The 20375-nt window shown below is 52.4% G+C and overlaps 8 protein-coding genes across 8 annotated transcripts; 4 read left to right on the top strand and 4 right to left on the bottom strand.

Moving 5' to 3' along the window:
• Positions 1 to 146: 146 nt before the first annotated feature.
• N7462_003374 (arylsulfotransferase family protein) lies at positions 147 to 1817 on the top strand (the record flags this gene model as incomplete). The annotated part of the gene is made up of 2 exons (XM_057075100.1): positions 147 to 1091; positions 1152 to 1817. The coding sequence occupies 2 exons, from the start codon at positions 147 to 149 to the stop codon at positions 1815 to 1817; spliced, it is 1611 nt and encodes a 536-aa protein (XP_056934605.1).
• A 393-nt stretch (positions 1818 to 2210) lies between these two features.
• N7462_003373 (uncharacterized protein) lies at positions 2211 to 5406 on the bottom strand (the record flags this gene model as incomplete). The annotated part of the gene is made up of 4 exons (XM_057075099.1): positions 2211 to 2982; positions 3037 to 4724; positions 4788 to 5100; positions 5159 to 5406. The coding sequence occupies 4 exons, from the start codon at positions 5404 to 5406 to the stop codon at positions 2211 to 2213; spliced, it is 3021 nt and encodes a 1006-aa protein (XP_056934604.1).
• Positions 5407 to 6891: 1485 nt separating this feature from the next.
• N7462_003372 (putative amino acid permease) lies at positions 6892 to 8644 on the top strand (the record flags this gene model as incomplete). The annotated part of the gene is made up of 3 exons (XM_057075098.1): positions 6892 to 8059; positions 8130 to 8470; positions 8528 to 8644. The coding sequence occupies 3 exons, from the start codon at positions 6892 to 6894 to the stop codon at positions 8642 to 8644; spliced, it is 1626 nt and encodes a 541-aa protein (XP_056934603.1).
• Positions 8645 to 8801: 157 nt separating this feature from the next.
• Positions 8802 to 9907, bottom strand: N7462_003371 (homocysteine S-methyltransferase family protein; the record flags this gene model as incomplete). The annotated part of the gene is made up of 2 exons (XM_057075097.1): positions 8802 to 8942; positions 9008 to 9907. 2 exons carry the CDS (start codon positions 9905 to 9907, stop codon positions 8802 to 8804), a joined length of 1041 nt encoding a protein of 346 aa, XP_056934602.1.
• Positions 9908 to 10507: 600 nt separating this feature from the next.
• Positions 10508 to 12439, bottom strand: N7462_003370 (uncharacterized protein; the record flags this gene model as incomplete). The annotated part of the gene is made up of 3 exons (XM_057075096.1): positions 10508 to 10986; positions 11070 to 11652; positions 11744 to 12439. The coding sequence occupies 3 exons, from the start codon at positions 12437 to 12439 to the stop codon at positions 10508 to 10510; spliced, it is 1758 nt and encodes a 585-aa protein (XP_056934601.1).
• Positions 12440 to 12753: 314 nt separating this feature from the next.
• Positions 12754 to 14822, top strand: N7462_003369 (putative pyruvate carboxylase; the record flags this gene model as incomplete). The annotated part of the gene is made up of 2 exons (XM_057075095.1): positions 12754 to 12797; positions 12854 to 14822. 2 exons carry the CDS (start codon positions 12754 to 12756, stop codon positions 14820 to 14822), a joined length of 2013 nt encoding a protein of 670 aa, XP_056934600.1.
• A 453-nt stretch (positions 14823 to 15275) lies between these two features.
• On the top strand, positions 15276 to 16652 carry N7462_003368 (putative inositol 5-phosphatase; the record flags this gene model as incomplete). The annotated part of the gene is made up of 1 exon (XM_057075094.1): positions 15276 to 16652. One exon carries the CDS (start codon positions 15276 to 15278, stop codon positions 16650 to 16652), a length of 1377 nt encoding a protein of 458 aa, XP_056934599.1.
• A 392-nt stretch (positions 16653 to 17044) lies between these two features.
• On the bottom strand, positions 17045 to 18136 carry N7462_003367 (uncharacterized protein; the record flags this gene model as incomplete). The annotated part of the gene is made up of 2 exons (XM_057075093.1): positions 17045 to 17654; positions 17934 to 18136. 2 exons carry the CDS (start codon positions 18134 to 18136, stop codon positions 17045 to 17047), a joined length of 813 nt encoding a protein of 270 aa, XP_056934598.1.
• Positions 18137 to 20375: the final 2239 nt, after the last annotated feature.

The raw sequence follows: 20375 nt of genomic DNA, 5'->3' as shown, positions 1-20375 counted from the left end.
TATACGTTGGATAATTAAAATATGGACTTTCTGACCTACGGTCGCCAGCATACAGCAGAGTCAAGAGTACTATAAAAAGGTCGGTGTCATGTTTCAAAATGTAGGTTCAAGCAAGATCACTACCTTGAGCTCTTCAGTCCATTCCAATGCACCACTGGTTATCTGCTCTCGCCTTGGGAGCTCTGGCAGTTCCCAGGCCCACACTGGCCGGTACTATTGGCACCAAACGGAGCGAGTTTTCCCTATGCGCTATCAATAATCGTCAGATCGTCCAGAATGCTAGCAGTGACATTTGGCCCTGGCAAACATACCAGTCGACCAATGTGACGCCGCCTTATATGTCGATAAACCGTACAGGTGCAGATTTAGCTTCTGGATTGCTCTTCATCGGTCAGGAGAATGACTCTGGAAGCGGCGTGAAACAGGTGTCTCCCTTCATTTTAACGGATGACAACGAATTGGTCTGGAGTGGCCCGGAGGGTGACTCGTCCAACTTCCGACAGCAGTACTGGGGAGACCAATCTGTAATCACCTTCTGGGTAGGCACGGGTAAGGCCGCATATGGCGCAGATGCAGGACGAGGCTGGGGTGAAGTGCGCATTTATAATGACGAGTACCGATTGATAAAGTCAGTTTGTTTGCAATTGAATCTCACGATGCCGACCGGAACCACTACAGATTGTGATGCCGACGTGCATGAATCCTTCATCACAGAGGACAATACCATTCTATTGACGGCGTACAACACCACCCAAGCAGACCTAACGTCGTTGGGTGGCCCTAAGGACGGATGGGTATATGACTCGATTGTCGTCGAGTTGGATCTAGAGACCAACGAGCCAGTGTTTATTTGGAGCCCGTTGGCTCATGTGGCTATCAATGAGACTCATGAAGCATATACGGGATCAGACCAGACCGACCCTTTCGATTGGTTCCACATGAACTCCATTCAGAAATGGGGCGACTACTACCTGGTCAATTCACGCCATTTATGGCGAACGTTCCTAGTGGACCGTGAGGGATCGGTGGTTTGGTCCATTGATGGAGAGAACGGCGGAGATTTTGGCAGTCTCCCAGCAAATGGAACATTTGTGAGGCTTATCACCATTCGGGATAGTATCTTTGTGAACTGACTCATATTCTTAAACCAGTCCTGGCAACATATGGCACGAATTCATAGTGTCTCCTCCACACAAGCACAGCTGAGCTATTTCGCCAACAATCTCGACACAGCTACAAGTACTGTGCCTTCTAAGGGCCTCACTTTCCTTCTTACGCTTCCCCCAAGCCTGAAGAACCCCCCAGTGCTCGTCACCGACTTCTATGACCACCTATATCCTGTTTCGTCCGCTGCTGAGGGCTCCTTCTTTTCGCTGCCTAACGGCAATACGCTTATGGGCTATGGTGATGAGCCATACATCAAAGAATACGGGCCATCAGGCGATGTTCGCTGGTCAGCCCAATTTGCAGGCTATGACTTGGGCCAGAGTTACCGCGTATACAAACAAGAGTGGCATGCTACACCCTCCACTCGGCCAAGCCTGGTAGTAACCACGGCCCTTGCGGAAGACAACCTGAGTCAATGTGCAGGTAGCTCGTCGCGCTTGCGCGGTTACGTCAGCTGGAATGGAGCTACTGATGTCGACAAGTACCAGGTCTATGCCGGAAAAAGTAGCAATTCTCTTAAGTCATTGGGACAAATTGATAAGAAGGGATTCGAGACCAAATTTTCTCTTCCCGAGGACGTTAGTGTCGTTCAGGTTGCTGCCATCCAGGCCGGCAAAGTTGTACGAAAGTCCAACATTGCACATGTCTAGACTGAGAAATCACAGTCTCTGCTAAAAGAATAGAATCAAAAAATGCCACTTCCGTTCATGATCTATCATTATCCGGTTGATATTATCCTGTTGATTTTGGTATTTCCCTCGCTATCCAATCCCTCATACTTTCTCGCAAGGAATCAGCTTCTCTATTCCCAGGTAGAAAAAAAGGGGAAAGAACGCATAAAATCTATAACAAAATCACTCTACTTTGATTATGTCTACACAACTTCATTCTCTTGGGAAAGCCTTTCCTTCCATTCTAGAAGACTTCCTCTCAAGATTAATGCGCCTATGCCGGCCTCTATTCGTTGACGGATACAGTATTCCCTCCCTTAATGGGCTTGATATATTCCAAATATTGGGGTATTATTTGTACTCCTTGTAATATCATACATTTAAATCATTCACCAGTTCTCGGCTCACGATATGTGATTCGCCAAGTGTACCCTTCATCACAAGCACCAGGTCATCCACCGCGCCCAAAAACTTCAAATAAGAGCTCACAGCGACGCAGAAGCGGCGGTAATTCTCATCGCGAATCAGATCCTTACTGAGAGAAATTTCAACTTGGTGAGCCTGCCAAAACTCGAAACAACGCTTCAGCAGAGGCGTTGGAAGAACTTCGGGTAGGGGATCTCCGGTCTTCAAAGCCTGTTCCACAATACCCAGAACTGCCATGACATCACCGATGTTTCTGTGATCAAGAAGCCCGGCCCGGCTTGCAAGTCTGTGTTGGAGATCCTCGGGTAAGGATGCTGACAGATACAGCAAGCGGCCAATGTTCTGATTGAGCTCTTGGCAGAGAGACTTGACTTGTGTCAGAGTATTACTATCAAAAGGTGAGCTGGAAAACTCAAGACGAAGCAAGGCCACGGGCCCGTCAAGCGCGGTGAGGATTTCGGCAAGGTCAAGGGCAAGCTGCTCGGCCACCAGACCTTCATCTCGGCCGGGCTGGCCCCAACAGGTTAAAAGCAATGCGTAATGATCTGAGAGAGATCGGATAGAGTTTGACAAAGATTTACAGATATGGCGTGCGGCGGATGGAGGCCGAGGGAATATCTGAACAACAAGAGCTGCTGCAGATCCTACCAACACCAGCACGAGTCGTCGCCAGAAAACGCTATATCCTTCCCCGGGATTTCCATAGGATGGAATGTGTCTATACGCTGTCCGTTAGTTCCATCCTGCGTATATTCAATGTAGATCAACTCACGTATCGTCATAGCTATATCCAATTACCAGAATGCAAGTTGCGCCGCCCATCATCGTAGCCTGCAGCAATGCAGGGGGAGCAAAGACACGGCCCCACATGAGAAGAAGAATGACAACAGCCATGATGGCCGCCAGGCCATAGGGATTGCCAGGTCCATTACCTGATCCAATATACCAGGCGACCAAGCCAGCAACACCGCCAACAACTGTTCCCACGGCGCGGGAGACAATCGAGAGTGTAAAATCCGACATGTATACCACTATTGTGGTTTGGCCCATTATCAAAGCCCACAGTCCCTTCTCTCGATAATAAAAGCCAGCGCTAGAAGGAATAACTGCAGGAATGGCCAGAGCGACGGTCACAATTACCAAACGCAAGGCATACATGCCCCCGGCGCTAATAAGCGAATGGTAAGAGGCAAGAAGAATCCGTCCCAGGCCGCTGCGCTTTTTGACTCGATATCCCCGACTGATGCGAAGACTCTGTTGTGCTGCCTTAGACTGTGCCTCCACCATGTCTGGATCAACTTCAGGAGACTGAGCTGCAATGACAGGCGCGACAGCACTCCTGTGGAGCACCCAATCGAATGCATACCGCAGTCCGCGAGGAAACCAAAGTCGGACCGACTGGCGTTCTTTCATAAGGGCGGCAACTTGAGCAAGAACTGTTTTCCAGGAGTCTGCGACACCCAGTACCTGTTCCTCAAAAACCATGCCGAATGTAATCCCGCGCAGCTTGTGCATTGTAGAGTCGTCGATATCCTTCAATTTGCCGGACTCGTCAAAAATGTGTTCATTGACATGAATCAGTCGCTCAGTTGTTTCCGAGGCAAATGTAGCCCGCAGACCTTGGAGCGTCTCCAAGGCAGTCTGGCTACGTTCACCAAGCTCAGTCAGCTGTTCCTTCGATGAACGACCAAACCAGCGAGTCGAATTGATAGCATGAATACAGTCAGCGACAAGTATGCTCGCGTCCTGGCAGGCTGGCAGGATTTTCTTGCAGGGCTCTCGAAGGGCTTCTATCGTTTCTAATCGAGTAGTATCGTGTTCGGGGCTTTTCAAAGCTTCAATCATGCGCACACTCTCCATCAGTTGGCGCATACCGACCTCTCGAGGGCGCTTCTTTTCGTCGATTTCCGCGGTCAAAATCTGTTCACTACTTGCAGTGAGAGCGTGTAATTTTTCGAGTTTCTGTTGTCCTCCGACACGGGAAATGTGGAAATCAAGCAGGGACAAGGTACTGAGCGAAGCTTGGCGAATGGGTTCCTTCAGGCTTTTGACGTCGTCTGCATTCCACCGACAAATTGAAAAGTCCAACTGTAAAAAGCCAAGCGCCGGTTCAATTTTCTTGTAGGCGCCGATCGTTTTGAGTTTCAATTTGTTGAGGTCCTTTAGTTCCAGGGGCTCATTCGCGATCAAACTCGCCACTGTCGCGTCCAAGGGGCCCTTAAGTAGTCGCACCACTCCTTCCATGCCGTCGAGCACGACGTGCGACGTCGATGTCGGAAAGAACAAGATCTGGCAAGCCAGCCCAATACCTATTCCGATCGCTGCCGGCTCGATCAACACCTTGGGCATGGTTCCATTGAAAGATGGAAGCAGCGGTCCGATGGTCAAGAAGAGGTCCAGGATGATGGTGCCGAAAATCTGCATCAAGGCGAATTTGGGATTCTTAGCCCGTACGCGAGCCTGGATGGGTCAGTCCACGTAGTTCTCCATTAGGAATTACGGGGCGAGCCAGCGGAATCTTACGAGTAAATAGATCAAAAAGCAAATGAGACAAAAGTAAACAGCCGTTACACGAGCATCCAGCATAAAGCCCTCGTAGACGAGCACTTGTTCAACGGTCGCAAGGGACTGACCCGTGGAATTCGAGATACTGTAGGCTCGCTGGCCTAGTGCCTGGAGTTTGGCCTGGGTGTCTGCCGCAGGTCGGGCTGCCAGGGCTGCCTTCATGGCAATGACACCCCAGGCCCAGCCCAAGGCCATCCCAAAGATAAGGGTCAGCATTCCGAGGAAGAAGATAAAGACGATACCTGTCGGAGGCACCATGAACAGCACCAGCCTGTTGACCCGATTAGATGATGTGTTGCTGCCATCTTTTTCGGGAAAGGGACACTCACGTCGCAAAGAAGGTGGCCGTCCCGATTGTGCGCAGCGACGGGCCGATGAAGATCAACAGCGATGCGACCCATGCGGCGACCGAGCATCGGAAATACACTTTAAGGTCGCGTGCATTGAAATGATCCAGCCATCCGGGCAGCTTTCGTCTCTTAGAGGCCGGCGACTCCTTAGCCGGCACGAAGGACTGCTCCGTGCTTGTGGTCGGCGAGCCGCCATTGAGGGCCTCGTCTCGGGCGGGTTCGGACATAAGCTTAAGCTTAATCGCGCCGATTCAAACGGATCAGGCGAGCGCAACGCGGTAGATTCGCCAATGCCCTTCAAGCGCACGTTGATGGCGTGCCGTGAGGTTGCGCAGGGGGAAGAAATGTATATAACATTCTTTATGAGAAAAAAAGGGCGCGCCTGAAACGGGGGGAAACTTAAAGTATGAGCTGATGTAATTTGTTTTGAGTTCTACCCGCCATTGGCGATTGATCGGCACCATTGATACAATTATTGGTGTTTATTGGTTTATGGGGGGTCATGAAAACAAGCTTGGGTCGGCACTGACTCGTCCTCCAGCTCTTCTATCCATTAGAAGGCCTGAAATGCGTGGGATCGCCGCTAGACCTGCTCTAGTAGGATTGGGCTCTTGGCATTTCCACGGTCATTGTTTTATGAAATGGGCCTGGACGGAAGAGTTATGCACCCACCGAGACAGTTCTTTTTTATGCCAATCACGTGTGTAGTAAAGAGAAGAGCCATAATTATACGTGATCGGTTTTTCTTTCCTGTATACGAATTCAGATTTTCTGCACTAGGAACCTGCAGGTTGATGCTAAACTTACGGAAGATGACTTATGCCACAATCTATTTCTTTTTCTCTTTATTGACCAGGGTCTCCAACTATGCTCAAAACAGTATCTTATTTTTCGGAAGGAGTCACGCAACATAATCCTACTACCCACACTACCTACAGGCACTCCTTACTCTCTACTTACTCTCTACTCCTTCTACGGGCTCCACGGGGTCTCCAGATTCCCAACCGGAAGTTTCCAACGGCCAAGAAGCTCCAGCCTCGGCCTGTGGCCAACCTCATATTTCAATTGGGGGGCGGAGGGGGAGAACGCTTGGCGGGGCGATAGATGGGGCTATAGTTTAACCCGGGGCGGCGAAATAATCGACGAATCAACGAATCAACGAATTGAAAGCCAACTCTGCAAACTCTGTGGATTTTGCTCACGCTAGTGAAAATTGAAACATCATCTAACCCACCATCTCGACAATGCTCCGAGAATCTTCCATCAAAGCACACGAGCAACCCCGCATGAACCTGGGAGACCGACAGACCGAGATCTCCAACTCCGCCAGTCAGCCCAAAAAAAGTACAACACTGAGTGGCTGGGGACTCTACCAATTCGGGCCGATGTCGCCCCTTTGCCTCCAGAAAAGCTTGTTCACCCAAGAAAAATTGACTTGCCTTTCTCCGAGAAGTGGAGATTTGAGTCCCCATTGATCCAATCAGTCTCCGATGTGTGGGACCATTCCACGGTGCAAACCCGAGCACTGGAAGTCGTGATTGACGTGCTTAAAGGTTTCGGAAGGCAAATCACGATAAAAGTGGTTGTTCCCACATGGGTCGCGTCAAGAAATCTTTCGTCTTAACAGATCGGTACATGGGGAAAGATAACTAGGTGACTCGGCTCAGCTCCCTCCGATCACCAGATCTCCCCTTCGACATACTTTACCAGCCATGGCGGCGGAAAAGTCCACTCAGCCCGATGTCGCGGCCCTCAACGAGTATGATGCCAATCCCAAGGACGAGCTGCAGATCAATGTCGGCGGTCGTGGTGCTACCCAGCGCCGCCTGCGGAACTACCAGGTCACCATGATCGGCTTCTGCAGTGGCATCGGCACCGGTCTGTTCGTCGGGACGGGCTCAGCCTACGCCAAAGCTGGGCCCGCGGGTCTGCTGCTGGCGTATATTATCGTCGGCGCGGTGTTGTGGTGTGTGATGCAGAGCATCGCCGAGCTGGCGACACTGCTGCCTACTGCGGGCTCGTTTCCGCACTGGGCCACACGGTTCATCGACCCGGCTGTCGGTTTCTCGCTAGCCATCTCGTACGGATACTGCTATACCATCGCAATTGCCTCTGAAGTTTCAGCCGCTGCGGTGATCGTTTCATATTGGACAGCTCTCACGCCAGCCGTGGTCATCACGGTTGGTTTGGTCCTGATCCTGATCATCAACCTGATGAGCGTGCGATTCTACGGCGAAACTGAGGTCATCGGAGGTGCCATCAAGATTCTGTGTTTCTTGGGCTTGGTTATTGTGTCCATTGTCATCACCGCAGGCGGCGGTCCGAATCATGAGACCATCGGCTTCCGTTTCTGGCATGACCCCGGCCCATGGACGAACTATAACGGCATCACAGGGCCTACCGGCCATTTCCTCGGTTTCTTGTCCTCCTTCGTGAATGCCTCCTTCAGCTTCATCGGTGTCGAGACCGTCGTCATCACCGCCGCCGAGTCCGTCGATCCGCACCGTGCCATCCCCAAGGCCGCCCGCCGTGTCACCTACCGCATTGGATTCTTTTATATCCTTGGCGCCCTCCTCATCGGCATCATTGTCGATCCTAGAAACAGCGCCCTCGTCTCCGGTTCCGATAATGCCAATAGCTCGCCCTTCGTCATCGCCATCAAGGAAGCCGGCATCAGCGCTCTTCCATCTATTGTCAACGCTTGTATCCTCGTTGCTGCTTGGTCAGCCGGTAACTCCTATTGCTGGGTTGGATCCCGCATGATTGTGGCCATGACAACAGATCGCCAATTGCCTCAGATCTTCGGCCGTGTGGATAAGAAAGGAGTGCCCTATGTTGCCGTCATCGCCTCCTGGCTGTTTGGACCCCTGGCGTATCTGAGTACGTTGAATCATGTCTTCCACCCGTCCGCATTTCACAAGTTGGAATTCGCTTAGCTAACACGTTGCAGGTCTTGGATCAGGCGGTGCTTCTCAGGCCTTTACATGGCTTCTCAATCTAAGCACTGTCGCTGGATTGATTGCGTGGGCCACCTTGTCCTTCTGCTACATTCGCTTCCATGCCGCCATGAAAGCACAGGGTGTTTCTCGAGACTCGCTTCCCTGGAAGGCGCCATTCCAGCCATATGCTGCTTGGGTTGGATTCATTGGCTCCACCATCATCACCCTTGTTGCAGGTTTCCCTGTCTTTTTGAAGGGGAATTGGAGCGCTTCAGACTTTGTCGCATCGTACGTCGGCATTCCTATCTTCATTGTGCCGATCATAGGCTGGAAGCTCTGGCACCGAACCAAGGTTAGTTTCCCATGATTAAATAACACCTCTTGATTTCTGCTAACATTTCTTTTTAAGTTTGAACGCGCTGCCACGATCGATCTTTGGTCTGGCCGTCTTCAGGATGGCGAAATTATGCCTCACAAGAACCCACACAACACGCTTTGGGGCAAATTCATTGACTGGCTCATCTAGATTCTTGTTGAATTTGTATATAATAGCATCTTGCATCTTGCATATGATGGCTCCAAGCCATCCTGGGTGTATATATAGATATATATTGGTATTGCCTGTGTTTTTTTTTTCATCCAGTTGTTGCGTAGTCAAGAAATATTTTGATAAAGTGAAAATATCACTGGGTTGAAAACTGTTGTCGAAGGTTGCCAATATCGCGATGAGATGCCTTGCAACATCCGCCCACTAAAAAGGATTCGAAGGGGCCGTTTTTACTGGCATCATTGACAATCTGAGCCAGTTGAATTTCCCACGAGCGCTGATTCACGGTCAGCATGATCATATTGAATTATGGAAACCCGCAACAAGACTACTCATACGTACCGTGTCTCTGTTGCCGCTTTTGTTGAAATCATCCGGCTTCTCCCATGTCTGCGTCGTGGTGTTGTAAACCTCGCCGTTTGTACCATCCGGGTACAGAACTAGACTCGGGACTATAGCGACCTGACCAGAGGTCACTGCCTCATTAACACAGGTACCAAAGTTGCTGATCAGTCCCGAGAGCTTATGGAGCTTGGTACAATTCATCCCAATACCCCACGGAGTACGCCCATTCTCCATAGGCGTGATGGCAGCCTGGACTACCTGTTCGATTGAACTACCATCCGGCAAGAGGTCATCCTCGCGAGGGAACACACAAGCAATCCAAAACGGCGTCGTGATTCCCGAATCATGGATGGCCCTCCTCACGGCACGAATTTCGTCAAGCCGAGGCAGCGTCTCGAACGCAACATACTGTACCCGACTAAGCAAGTTCCCGTCCGCGGCCAGGAAAAGCCGCAGCCGCTCCAGATGCCACTGGTACAGAGACTCCTCGCTTTCATGTGCGGTATCATAAGCCCCGCTGTACTCCTGTCCGGGGATCATGCACGCCCCATAGGGACCCAGGCTCAGCGCGATCTTGGCACTATCGCGGACCTTGGCTCGCTCTGCGACGTCCACTGCAATCTGCAGGTACTTGCCCATGGCAGTAACTGGGATGCCATTGGGAAACTCCGTGGTCTTTGTGCGCGCAAAGCCCTCGGACGAGACTTGATAGGTCGCTGTGAGAAGCACATCCACACCTGCAGTGCCGAAGTCCTGCTGGCAGGCTTGCAGCGTGGCCGAGTCGGAGACGAGCATGTGAGAGGACCAGAGTGGAGTTGTAGTGCTATCAAACTTCACCCCGTACTGGTCCTGGAGAGACGTGCCAAGGCCGCCATCTAAAATTTGTACAGAGACCATCGTGAGTTTAGGGTATTGATGATCATATGTGTAGTGGGGAGTTGGGCTTTGATTAATAGTAGGCGATGATCATTCCTGTTCCGCTCGGTGCAGTTACATAATCCGCCGCCTCCCGATCACGCCAATCATGTCTCCAGCCGAGGATCTCCCGTGACGTTAAAGAAAAATATACCTAAAATATAAGATCTGCGCCTCGCTTGAAATTCTTCACAAGCATTATTTCCTTAAACACACGGAGAGGGGGATACCATCTATGCTTAAGGCGCGCGAACTCAAGCCATCAGGAATCTTCTTAAAAATCATGATCGGTGCTCAAGGCAGACAATTAGGAGGACGATATTTTTGGCAAGTGGCTATAAATAAGACAAATATTCCTTCTCTACGTAGCAAGCAAGATTTAGAATTCAAATTTTTGTCTAATAGTCAGCTATAAAATTTTGATATATACTACCATGAGACAACATTTGCGGGCACAACTCATGGATTTCATCTTGAAGGTAGACATTGAAATCACCGAATGACTTTCAGCTCCATATTTATATTATTTAAAAACATTGTATCAGCATCAAAAATTGATTATCAGCAGACAGCCAGCCATACTTAAGCAAACGAGGGCTGTATCTTGCCACAGGCCCTGTCAGCCAGTCTCTCCCGCATAAGCACATCGTAGACATGCGCTGCCCACGAACAGCAAACCTGTCTCGTGGCCTTTGGATCAATAATCTCCTCCACGCCAAATGCGTTCGCAGTCCGCACCGGATTCATAAGTCGCAGATACTCCTCTTCTAATTCTTTATACCTCTCTTCTTTCTTGCCCACTTTTTCGGCCTCCCGTAGCTCATGTCTGTGGCCAACTTCGATTCCGCCATCCAGCGGTAGAGAGCCCCATTGACCAGAGGGCCATGCGACTTGCATCACGGGGTCTCGACTTCCTATCATAATGCCTCCAGCAACACCGTACACACGGCGAGTGACTACATTGAATATCGGAACAGTGGTTGTATAGTATGTTTTGGCTAGCTCAACACCCCAGCGCATAGTTGCCGTACGTTCTGCAACGGTGCCGATAGCATACCCGGCTGAAGAATGTTGTTAAAATAAGGAACAGAGAATGGAAGTGAGAGGGAAAGAAATGGCATGAGATAATGAGAGCAACACTTACGAACGTCAAGGAACTGCAAAATTGGCAGATTCATCACGTCGCACATCTTTAGCAGCCGAGTAAGCTTTTGACTGCCGGCTGCATCGAGGGCACCGCCATTGACTTCGCAATTAAGCGAAATCACGCCGATAGGACGTCCACCAAGACGTGCCAATCCGCCAATAGCAGTCCGGCCCCAAAGTGCACCAATTTCGAACCAAGACCCTTGATCCACAACAGAAGCAATAATAGTCCGCGGGTTATACATGCGCGCCTGCCGGCGTGGGATGATGCTCCGGAGAGAGATATCCTCTCGGTCCTCTGCATCATTGCAAGGGACGACCGGCGGAGCTTCGCTCCCACAGTTAGGCAAATAGCTCAGAACAGTGCGTATTTGTTCGAAACATTCAGCCTCATTGGCTGCTAGGTTGTCGATCGTGCCGTTCGTGCAGTGCACCATGGGTCCGCCCAAGTCCTGGAAGTCTAGTCCTTCTTCAAAAGTCGCACCCTCCACAACCTTGGGACCAGCATTGAAAAGAGATCCGATGTCAGCAGCCATGACGGAAAAATGGCATGAGACGACTCTTGCAGCACCGAGCCCAATCTAAAGAGATCAGATTAGTATATATACACCGATATAGACCCGGAAGAGAGCGAGGACTCTATAGCCTTGAAAAAGACCATCACAAACGTACAGCCGGTCCAACAACCGCTCCTAGGTTCGGAATCCCCATATTCAACTGCTTAATGACTGACATAAACGGCGTCACATGTGGCAAATAGCTCCAGCCTTCCTTCCGAATCGTGGTCACGCTGCCCCCTCCCGAGCTTCCATCAACCAGCTTGACCACCGGCAGCCGCAATGCAATCGCCAATTTCTCCATATAGATAGTCTTGCCCGAGCTCGCTCCATCCGCATGTCCGGATCGGATACTAAAGTCATCTGCTGTAAGCAGAACCTTTCGGCCGCGAAGCAGGCCCGTTCCCTGGACATTGTTACTCGGCACGAACGATACGGGCGTCTCGCGCCTCGGCGCGGTCTTCTTCCAAGTCACTGTGCCTGACACGGACCCAATCTCGGTGAATGAGCCTGGGTCAAGAAGCTGCTCGATGCGCTCGCGCACCCACAACTTTCCGGCTTGCTTCTGGCGCACGTACCCACGGTGGTTGGGGTCCGGGCTGGCGGCGATAGCACGCAGGCTGGCTATTTGGCCCAGCACATCGGAGTGGTCTGCGGGCAATCGATTTTCGGCAGACTTGGTCTTTTTTGTGCTTGTTTGGGGTGTCTCTGTGGGTGGAGTGATATGTGACGAGACCTGGTGCAGGCGCTGGACGACTTGGTCAGAGCCATTTTGAGGCGGGCCTTTAGCATCAGTATTATTCTTTGCCATTGTCCCGATGTTTGGAATTGCGTCAATTCTTTATCGCAGGTTATTAACAGGGAGTTTGGTGATTAGAAAGATAGTCGAGTTTGAAGGGATTGGGGTTGGTGAGGGGGCGATGGGACCATCCGAGGACCGAGGGTGATCGCTGTCAAGCTGTGAGAATAATTCAAAACCCGCCGAACAGGACTAATTGACAAACATCATCCAATTAAAGATCTTGTCTACGTCTCTGCTCCTATATTTGCCTTGCGACATATTCCCATCTTGTGTGCTCTTTGCTCTTATCCTTGTTTGTCTTTCCCCGGATTCCCCGCGCCCCCATGTCGTCCCCGCATTCGATTAAGCGGCTGTTGGTCGCCAACAGGTACAAGCTTTTCCCCTGGCCACATACCCCAACAAGAGACTAACCAGGCGTTCCAGAGGTGAAATCGCCGTCCGCATATTCAATGCTGCCAGGGAATTACCTGAGTCTATCGAGACATTCGCTCTTTACACACCTGATGACCGGTCTCACTGTGATCTAGGGCACCCGCAACACGCAATTGAAATTCCCTCAGCTGCATCCTATCTAGATATCTCACTTCTTGTGGACCTTGCCCGACGGCACTCCATTGATGCGGTGCACCCAGGATATGGCTTCCTCAGCGAGAGCGCGGAGTTCGCGCACCGTATGTGGACCGATGCTGGGGCTGTGGTAATCGGCCCAGGACCAGAGAACCTGGCGCGGACGGGCGACAAACTACAAGCAAAGCAGTTAGCTCAGCAATGCGGCGTTCCGGTCTTGCAGGCCATGAGCCAGCCAACATCTCAGGTGGAAAAGGCGCACTCCTTCGCGATGCAGGTTGGCTTTCCGGTGATGATTAAGGCGGTTGATGGAGGGGGCGGACGAGGCATTCGTCTTGTTCGGGAAGAAGGTGAACTAGAGAACAGTATTCAGCGGGCAATCGGCGAGTCCCCCTCTCGCACTGTATTTGTCGAAAAGGCTGCTGTCGATGGATTCCATCATGTTGAGATCCAAGTCATCGGCGATGGTACGGGCCAAGTACGACATCTGTGGGAAAGGGATTGCAGCGTGCAGCGACGATTCCAGAAGGTGGTGGAATGTGCACCTGCATTGATGAACGACAGGGCCTTGATCGGCCGAGTGATTGATTCGGCCTTGAAGATGGCTAGCGAGATTCGCTATCTGTCTTTGGGAACATTCGAGTTTCTCGTCAGTGAAAGCAAGTCGAAATTCTATTTCTTGGAGGTCAACCCGCGGCTGCAAGTGGAACACACGATCACCGAATCTATCAGCGGCATTGACCTAGTTCAGACACAGCTCCTCCTCGCCCAAGGCTGGTCCTTCCAGGACCTTGGTTTGGGGTCAGAGGTCAACGCGTCAGCGCTCCCTCCCGCAAACAGTTTCTCTATTCAGCTTCGACTCTGCGCCGAGGATCCTGGCAACAACTTTGCATTAAGCATCGGCAAAGTCACCGAATTTACCGTTCCCAGCGGCCATGGGGTCCGGGTTGACACAAACATCGATGGCACCGGAGCCTCCCCGCTAATAGTGGGCTCTAATTTCGACAATCTTCTCGCCAAGATCATCGTGACGGCGTCCTCCTGGGCCGCCACGGTTCGCAAAGCCCAGCGCGTGCTGGCGGACGCTCGTATCGCCGGCGTGAAGACCAATATCAATCTACTGCGGGGCATCGTGGGGCACCCCGATTTCATGACAGGCCATATTGACACGCAATGGCTAGGCAACCAACTTAAAGAGGTACACCAGCTGGGTGAGCGCATCTCTCACAGTCTCCAGAGCCAAGCTGGACCCGCCGGCTCGGCGCCTCAGTCGATCCCGTCAAGTGGGCTGCCATCGTCAAACCTTTTATTCCGCCGAGGGGACGCGTGGTCGATTACGCTACAACCTCTCGACAACGGGAAGCCAGCCGGTGCGGCCCCCATCGTGCACCATCTGAAGCTATCGCGCATCCTGCGGAACGAGTTCCCCACTTCGTTGGCGGCAGAAATCATGTATACTACGCCAGCGTCGACGACGGGCGTCTCGTATCGTATGCAGTTGGATACGACCTCCACCGCGGCATCAGCACTCATGTCCTCGTCACATCGACGAGGAGATCCAAATAACCCCAGCCACATCATCCTTCCCTTATCGGGTAAATTGATGGAAATTCTGGTTACGGAGGGGGATCGCGTGGCTGAGAACCAGGTGTTGGCGTTTGTAAAGCAGATGAAGATGGAGCTAGAAGTGCGAAGCCCGCGCGCGGGAGTGGTCCATTGGGTGCATGAGATGGAAGATGACGAGGAAGATGTGGCAGAGGGCATGTTGCTGGTCGAATTGAAGGCGCCGCACCAAGAAGCGGATCAGGTGCGAGGGAAGCTATGAGAGAAAGAAAGCTGTGTCGTTAAACATGCTAGATACCTTTCATTGCACTGGTTGAGTGGAGGAAGATGAATGTTCTTCCGCTGGCGCAGGTATAACGATATACTATATATTTTCACTACTGGATATTTGCCAGAGAAGATCATATTACATTGCTCTTCACCTCTTTACATCAACTAGCATCATTGGTCTAGTGGTAGAATTCGTCGTTGCCATCGACGAGGCCCGTGTTCGATTCACGGATGATGCAGATTTCTTTTTTGTCGGTTCCGACTGATCTCTGTGAAAAGAGCTGGAGATTTTTTTAGCCCGTCCGGCTCGGATTGTGTGTATCGCCTTATCGAAGGCTCCACTGATACGCACGTGGCTCCGCATTCCACGACGTCACCGCTCAGCTCTTCCCCTCCAATTCCCCGGATCTCGATCCCATTACCACCACCTCCGGATGCCCCAAGAATGGAGGATCTCAACCTTTACATTCTGACGGCCAATTGCGCGCGGAATTTGATTGACGTTGACTTGTTCGCAGACCACTTCTTCGATGTGCTTTCCACATCCAGCGAACAACAGCTCGATGCCCCGGAGCTAATCGTGCTCTCCTTGCAAGAGCTGGCGCCCATCGCATACTCGTTTCTGGGCGGATCTTATCTCCTTCCATACTTTGACGCATTCACCAATACGGTCAAGAAGGCCACCGCCAAACAATGGAATGAGTCATACGTCAATCTAGTCAAGGACCACACGGGCATGACGGGCCTGATGGTCTTTGCGCGCGCCGATGTCACGGACAAGATCGCCTGGGTGGATACGGCCCATGTTGGGTTCGGCATGCAGGAGATGGGAAATAAAGGTGCGGTCGGAGCACGATTGGGGTATGTCGTGGACGAGCGTCCCTCGAAGACGGTGGACCTGACTTTCGTCGCGGCCCATCTGGCGCCAATGGAGAATGCACTGGCGCAACGGAACCTGGATTGGCAGAGTATCGTCGAGCGGCTGGTCTTCTCGCATGGCGATGCCGCGCTCCCCAAAGCTCTGGAGAGACAAAGCTCAACCCCCGACGAGAGCACTGCACTGCTGAGGGACCACGAGGCGACACATCACACCGCGGGCAGCCAGACGGCTCTCTTTGCGTCCCACTCCTATGTCTTCCTCGCCGGCGATCTCAACTACCGTACCTCAAACATCGGTCCTCTCAAGGGTGATGCGGCACGGTTCCCCCAGCGTGATGCCCCTCGCACCAGCTCGGCACACTACTGCCACCTCCTCCAAGATGATCAGCTGCGACGCGAGATGCAGCATGGCCGGGTCTTCCACGGCCTCTCCGAAGCCCCGATCGACTTCCCTCCGACTTACAAGTACTCCAGCGCCGCGCAAGCAGCCGCGCGCGTCGCCCTCACGAACCCCGACGCTGCCCCTGTGGAGTGGAAGTGGTCGAGCCACCGCTGGCCGAGCTGGTGCGATCGCATCCTCTATCTTGACCCCGCGGCCCCGGCCGATGGTGCTGGATCTGGCAAGGTCACCATCAAACCCCGCGTGTACGACGCTCTGCCGCTGTTCCCCCACTCCGATCACCGCCCTGTCGCATTGGCAGTGTCCGTGCCGCTGACGCCTGGCAACGCGTCAGGGTCGCATCTTATGACCAACGCGAGCGTCGCGGCTCCATTTGCAATCGATCCCAGCTGGCAGTCTCGGCGCGACGCAGCGCGGCGGAAGGAGATTATTGTTGGTGCACTGGCGTTCCTAGGGTTGACCTGGGAGGGCAATGGGATGCTCCTCGCGTCGGTGCTGGGGCTTGTTGGCGCGTGGGTGGTTCTGCGGTCGATGTGGACGTAACGACTTTGTGGAATGCTTTGTCCCTTTCTAATTGCATGTATAGCGGGGAGGGGGGGTTTTCAGTTTCGGGATTACAATGATATACTTTGGCTTAGGACAAGCGCAATGATATCCAGGCTTCAACGTTTCTAACCCAGGCCATATTCCTTTGCCAGTCTCTATGTTCTTTGGTCGGCTCACAAAGAGTGGCCTAATTTGTTCCCAGATACTCCCTCATGCCTCTGTTTGAATCAGACCAGAGCCTCGGACCAGGGTCAAGGGCCGCCTTGGTCTCGCGGTTAGATGTCGGAAACCACTTGAACTGCTCCCCAGCTCGACGTCAGCCGTCAGCCGTCAGCCTCGTCTGCAACCCCTCCTGGGCTTGCATCCTATGCCACCGTCCTATCAGATCCTCAAAAGAAAAACACAAGCCCCTCCCGTAAACCTCCAATCAGCCTAATGGACTCTCCCCCAGCCCCAACGCATCCCGGCCCCGCCCATTTCAAAATCAGGGTTTCGGCATTAACAGACCTAGAAAAGACCCCGAAAAGGGAGGGGGAAAACAGGTCAAGAAGGGACACAGCTACGATCGGCGATAGCCCAGGCCAGCCCAGGCCAGCCCCAGCCGTATCAAGGTTTGCAACTGCCTCGTTCTTCCCTGCTTCGGATCTCGATCTGCCCAGGGCCAGCGGACTGGACTGGGTCCGAGGCAAAAAGAAGGTCACGCCCGCTATGAAAAGACAGTCACATGAGCCGCCCCAAACGGTCTGGATGCAGGACGCCATCGCGGCCACACGACGCCGGTGGCTGGTCGCGGCCCGGATGAGGTCACCGGTGCTCGGCGGACCCGGCAAAGCTGTCTTGTTCTCCTCCTGGCGAGTTTCTCTGTTCCTCTGGGCTCCGGGGCCTCGGCGCTCGGAGGTTACTGAGTGTACTGAGACGCTGAGGGCTGGAGCCTGACCCTCTGGGAAAGGGAGGGAGGTTGCAGGCGCCGAATCCTGCGTTGCAAGAGGCGCCTGCAGTCTGATGAGACAATGAGACGTAGAATGCTGGCGAGCTTTTGTTTTTCCCTAGTTTTGTTTTTTTTATTCTATTTTATTTTCCTTCTTTCATTTTCTGTCTCTTTTCTTGGACAAAATTGGTGGGGATTCGGGACTTGCAGGGTGAGAGGCATTTTGTCCGGCAGATGAAGTCATGGACCATTGAGACTATTCCGATTCTGATTCCTTGCGTCCTATCTTGCTTGTGCTGCTCTTCGCGGGTGCTTCTTTCGTCCCGCGGCTGTAATTGTCCGGTCTCTACCGGATGCCGTCTGACGACGAAAAACCGAAACCCATGTCACGGCGTGACGGGTGGAGAGCGTAGCCAAAGTACTCGTTTCGATACCCAGCGGCTCTCCGGCATGCCCACGGCTTCTCCCGCTTCGACAGAGCTTCTAGTTCCTGGGCTTTGGTGTCGCTAACCGGGTGCGCCTTGCCTACCCGGGGCTTTGCTGGGCTGGGCATCTCCGGGAGAGTTAGCGGTTAGTGCCTGGCCCGGGTCTGGTCCATGGTCCATGATCCATGATCCACACGTTTTGGACGGACCGCGGCATCCGAGAGATGCAAGGAGGCCTTGGACACCGAACATATCCACGCTGGGTCTGGCGTTAGAGTTATGGTGGGATTGCTGGGAATGAGATGGGTCAAGCAGGAGCTGGAAATGATTCTATGGAGATTATGGATAGTCATGGTACATAGGACATGGTACCTAGGGATACATCGCGTATCTCCTGGTCCCTAGTTACCAACTCACGAATGACGGCCGATGACCTCGGATGGAGAAAGAGAAAGAGAGAGAGAGAGAGAGAGAGAGAGAGAGAGAGAGAAAAAGCGAACGAGCCCAAAAGCCATCAAAAAAAAGTGTAAAATAGAATAAAATAAAGGATCCCAACCGAAACCCAAATTCCCCCTAAACTTAAAAAATCAAACCCACGCCAATCCAGTTTTATCTTGACTTGACACCAGAAGATGTGAGCTGCGAATCCGCTCGTCTTCCGCCTGGTCAGCCCTGCACAACAGTACGACCTGCTTCAATTAATTGTCAACTTGCAGCGACCACCTGAGCCCGTCAACTGACCCTCTTCATCTCCCTAAACCAGGCTGTACGACACGCGGCGCTGACGAAACTGTCATTTGGGCTAAATTCGCCTGGAAACCCGGGTACTCGGGGGCTGAAGGGCCGGCGAGCCCGCGAGAAACATGCAACGCAATATGTCGCGAAGGAGTCGGATGAGTATCCTTGGACGTGTCTCACGAGGGCGCTATTGGAGTCGAGCTTCTATAGATCGTAGGCCCGAATCGAGCAGAGAGCCTTGAATGGATCCCCCAACTCCGAGTCGGATTCAGTCAAAATCGTGACGATCATGATGGGAGCAACATTGATCCTACGTATTTTGCACATCTGTCTACACTAATTCTGTGACTCTCTTTGTCCCCACTGTTTTATAGCATCCCTCTGTCTGGCTCGCGGCCGGGTTTTTTCTCTTCTTTTTCTATCCGGAACGGCGGAGTCTGGCTCCACTAGCCTCCACTAGAACAGCAGCGCGAGTTGCCGCGTCGGCTTGGAAGAAAGCGCGTCTGCCAGCATGTGCCAAGGGCAGAGGACGGGATCGGAGGGAAGAGAAATATTCCATTAATGATCAATACTTGGTCACTAATGACAAGGGCCAGGCTCTCAAACGACGGGCATCGGCCGGACGCGAGGGGCACAGACGACCGAAGTATGTACAGACAAGACGTACAACGTCGCACTCCAAGCAAGCTTAGTACAAGCTGCAAACCCAGGAACCTTTGAGAATAATGGACATGATCACCAGGGGAGAGGGGGGAGAGGGCCGAAAGCTAGGAGGACCACTTTGGGGAAAATAAGAAAAGAAAAGAAAAGAAAGAAACAGACGGAAAAAGGAAGAAAAAAAGACAGCTTTTGGTTGAGCTCGGAAACGCGCAGCCTGCTATTGGCGCCGCGCTCGATCGGAGCCAAAAGCTGCCAAACCGAAGACCTGAGCCCAAGACCCAAGCCCGAACAGCTCCAGACCCAATTTGAAACAGATCCGAACGAGGCGATCTAGAAAATCGTGGAGTGGGCATGCAGTGGAGCATTTCCAGAAATTCGAGAACCCTGCCCGACTAGCAATTCCCTGGCACGGGATCAGGAGTCCAGACCTACCTGCCAAGCACTTCGGGCGGCGACAGGCGATTGGGTCAAGAGTCGATGTCAAGAGGAGGGAGAAGGGAAGGGGGCAGAAAAAAAGTCTGAAGAGTAATTATCGAGTAAACTATGGGCGGGAAGCTTCCTAGGATACGGGGAATATCCACCCGATCGGGTTGTTGGACCTCAACTCGAAACAGAGGAATGGCAGGTGGCGATGATGAGAGGGGCTCATGAAAGCTAGAGGAAACGAGGGAATGGGGAAAGGGGGTCTAGGAAGTTTCATTTACGACAAGTAATCATTCTGAGAATCACATTCTGGGGATGGTTGGTTAGGTAGAAAAAAAAAAGGGGGCGGGCGCAAAGGAGGCTCGCTGCGCTCTTACTGACTCCCGCTGAATACGAACAATCGGGGGCCCGTGAAAGCCCCAATAACGAACCCCCCGGCGGTCGAACCTGCCAGACAACACCCCAAGCGCCCAAGGGAGTGTGCCGGCGGTTGGGGCCAGCAGGGCGACTGAAAGACCTTCTAATACCTCGCAATATATGGAGAAT

The sequence above is a fragment of the Penicillium macrosclerotiorum genome, assembly GCF_028827735.1.
Source record: "Penicillium macrosclerotiorum strain IBT 26536 chromosome Unknown utg000003l_segment0_segment0, whole genome shotgun sequence".
NCBI classification, from domain to species: Eukaryota; Fungi; Ascomycota; class Eurotiomycetes; order Eurotiales; family Aspergillaceae; genus Penicillium; species Penicillium macrosclerotiorum.
Note: the sequence above shows the minus strand (reverse complement) of the source record. Positions and strands in the feature narration are given on the sequence as shown.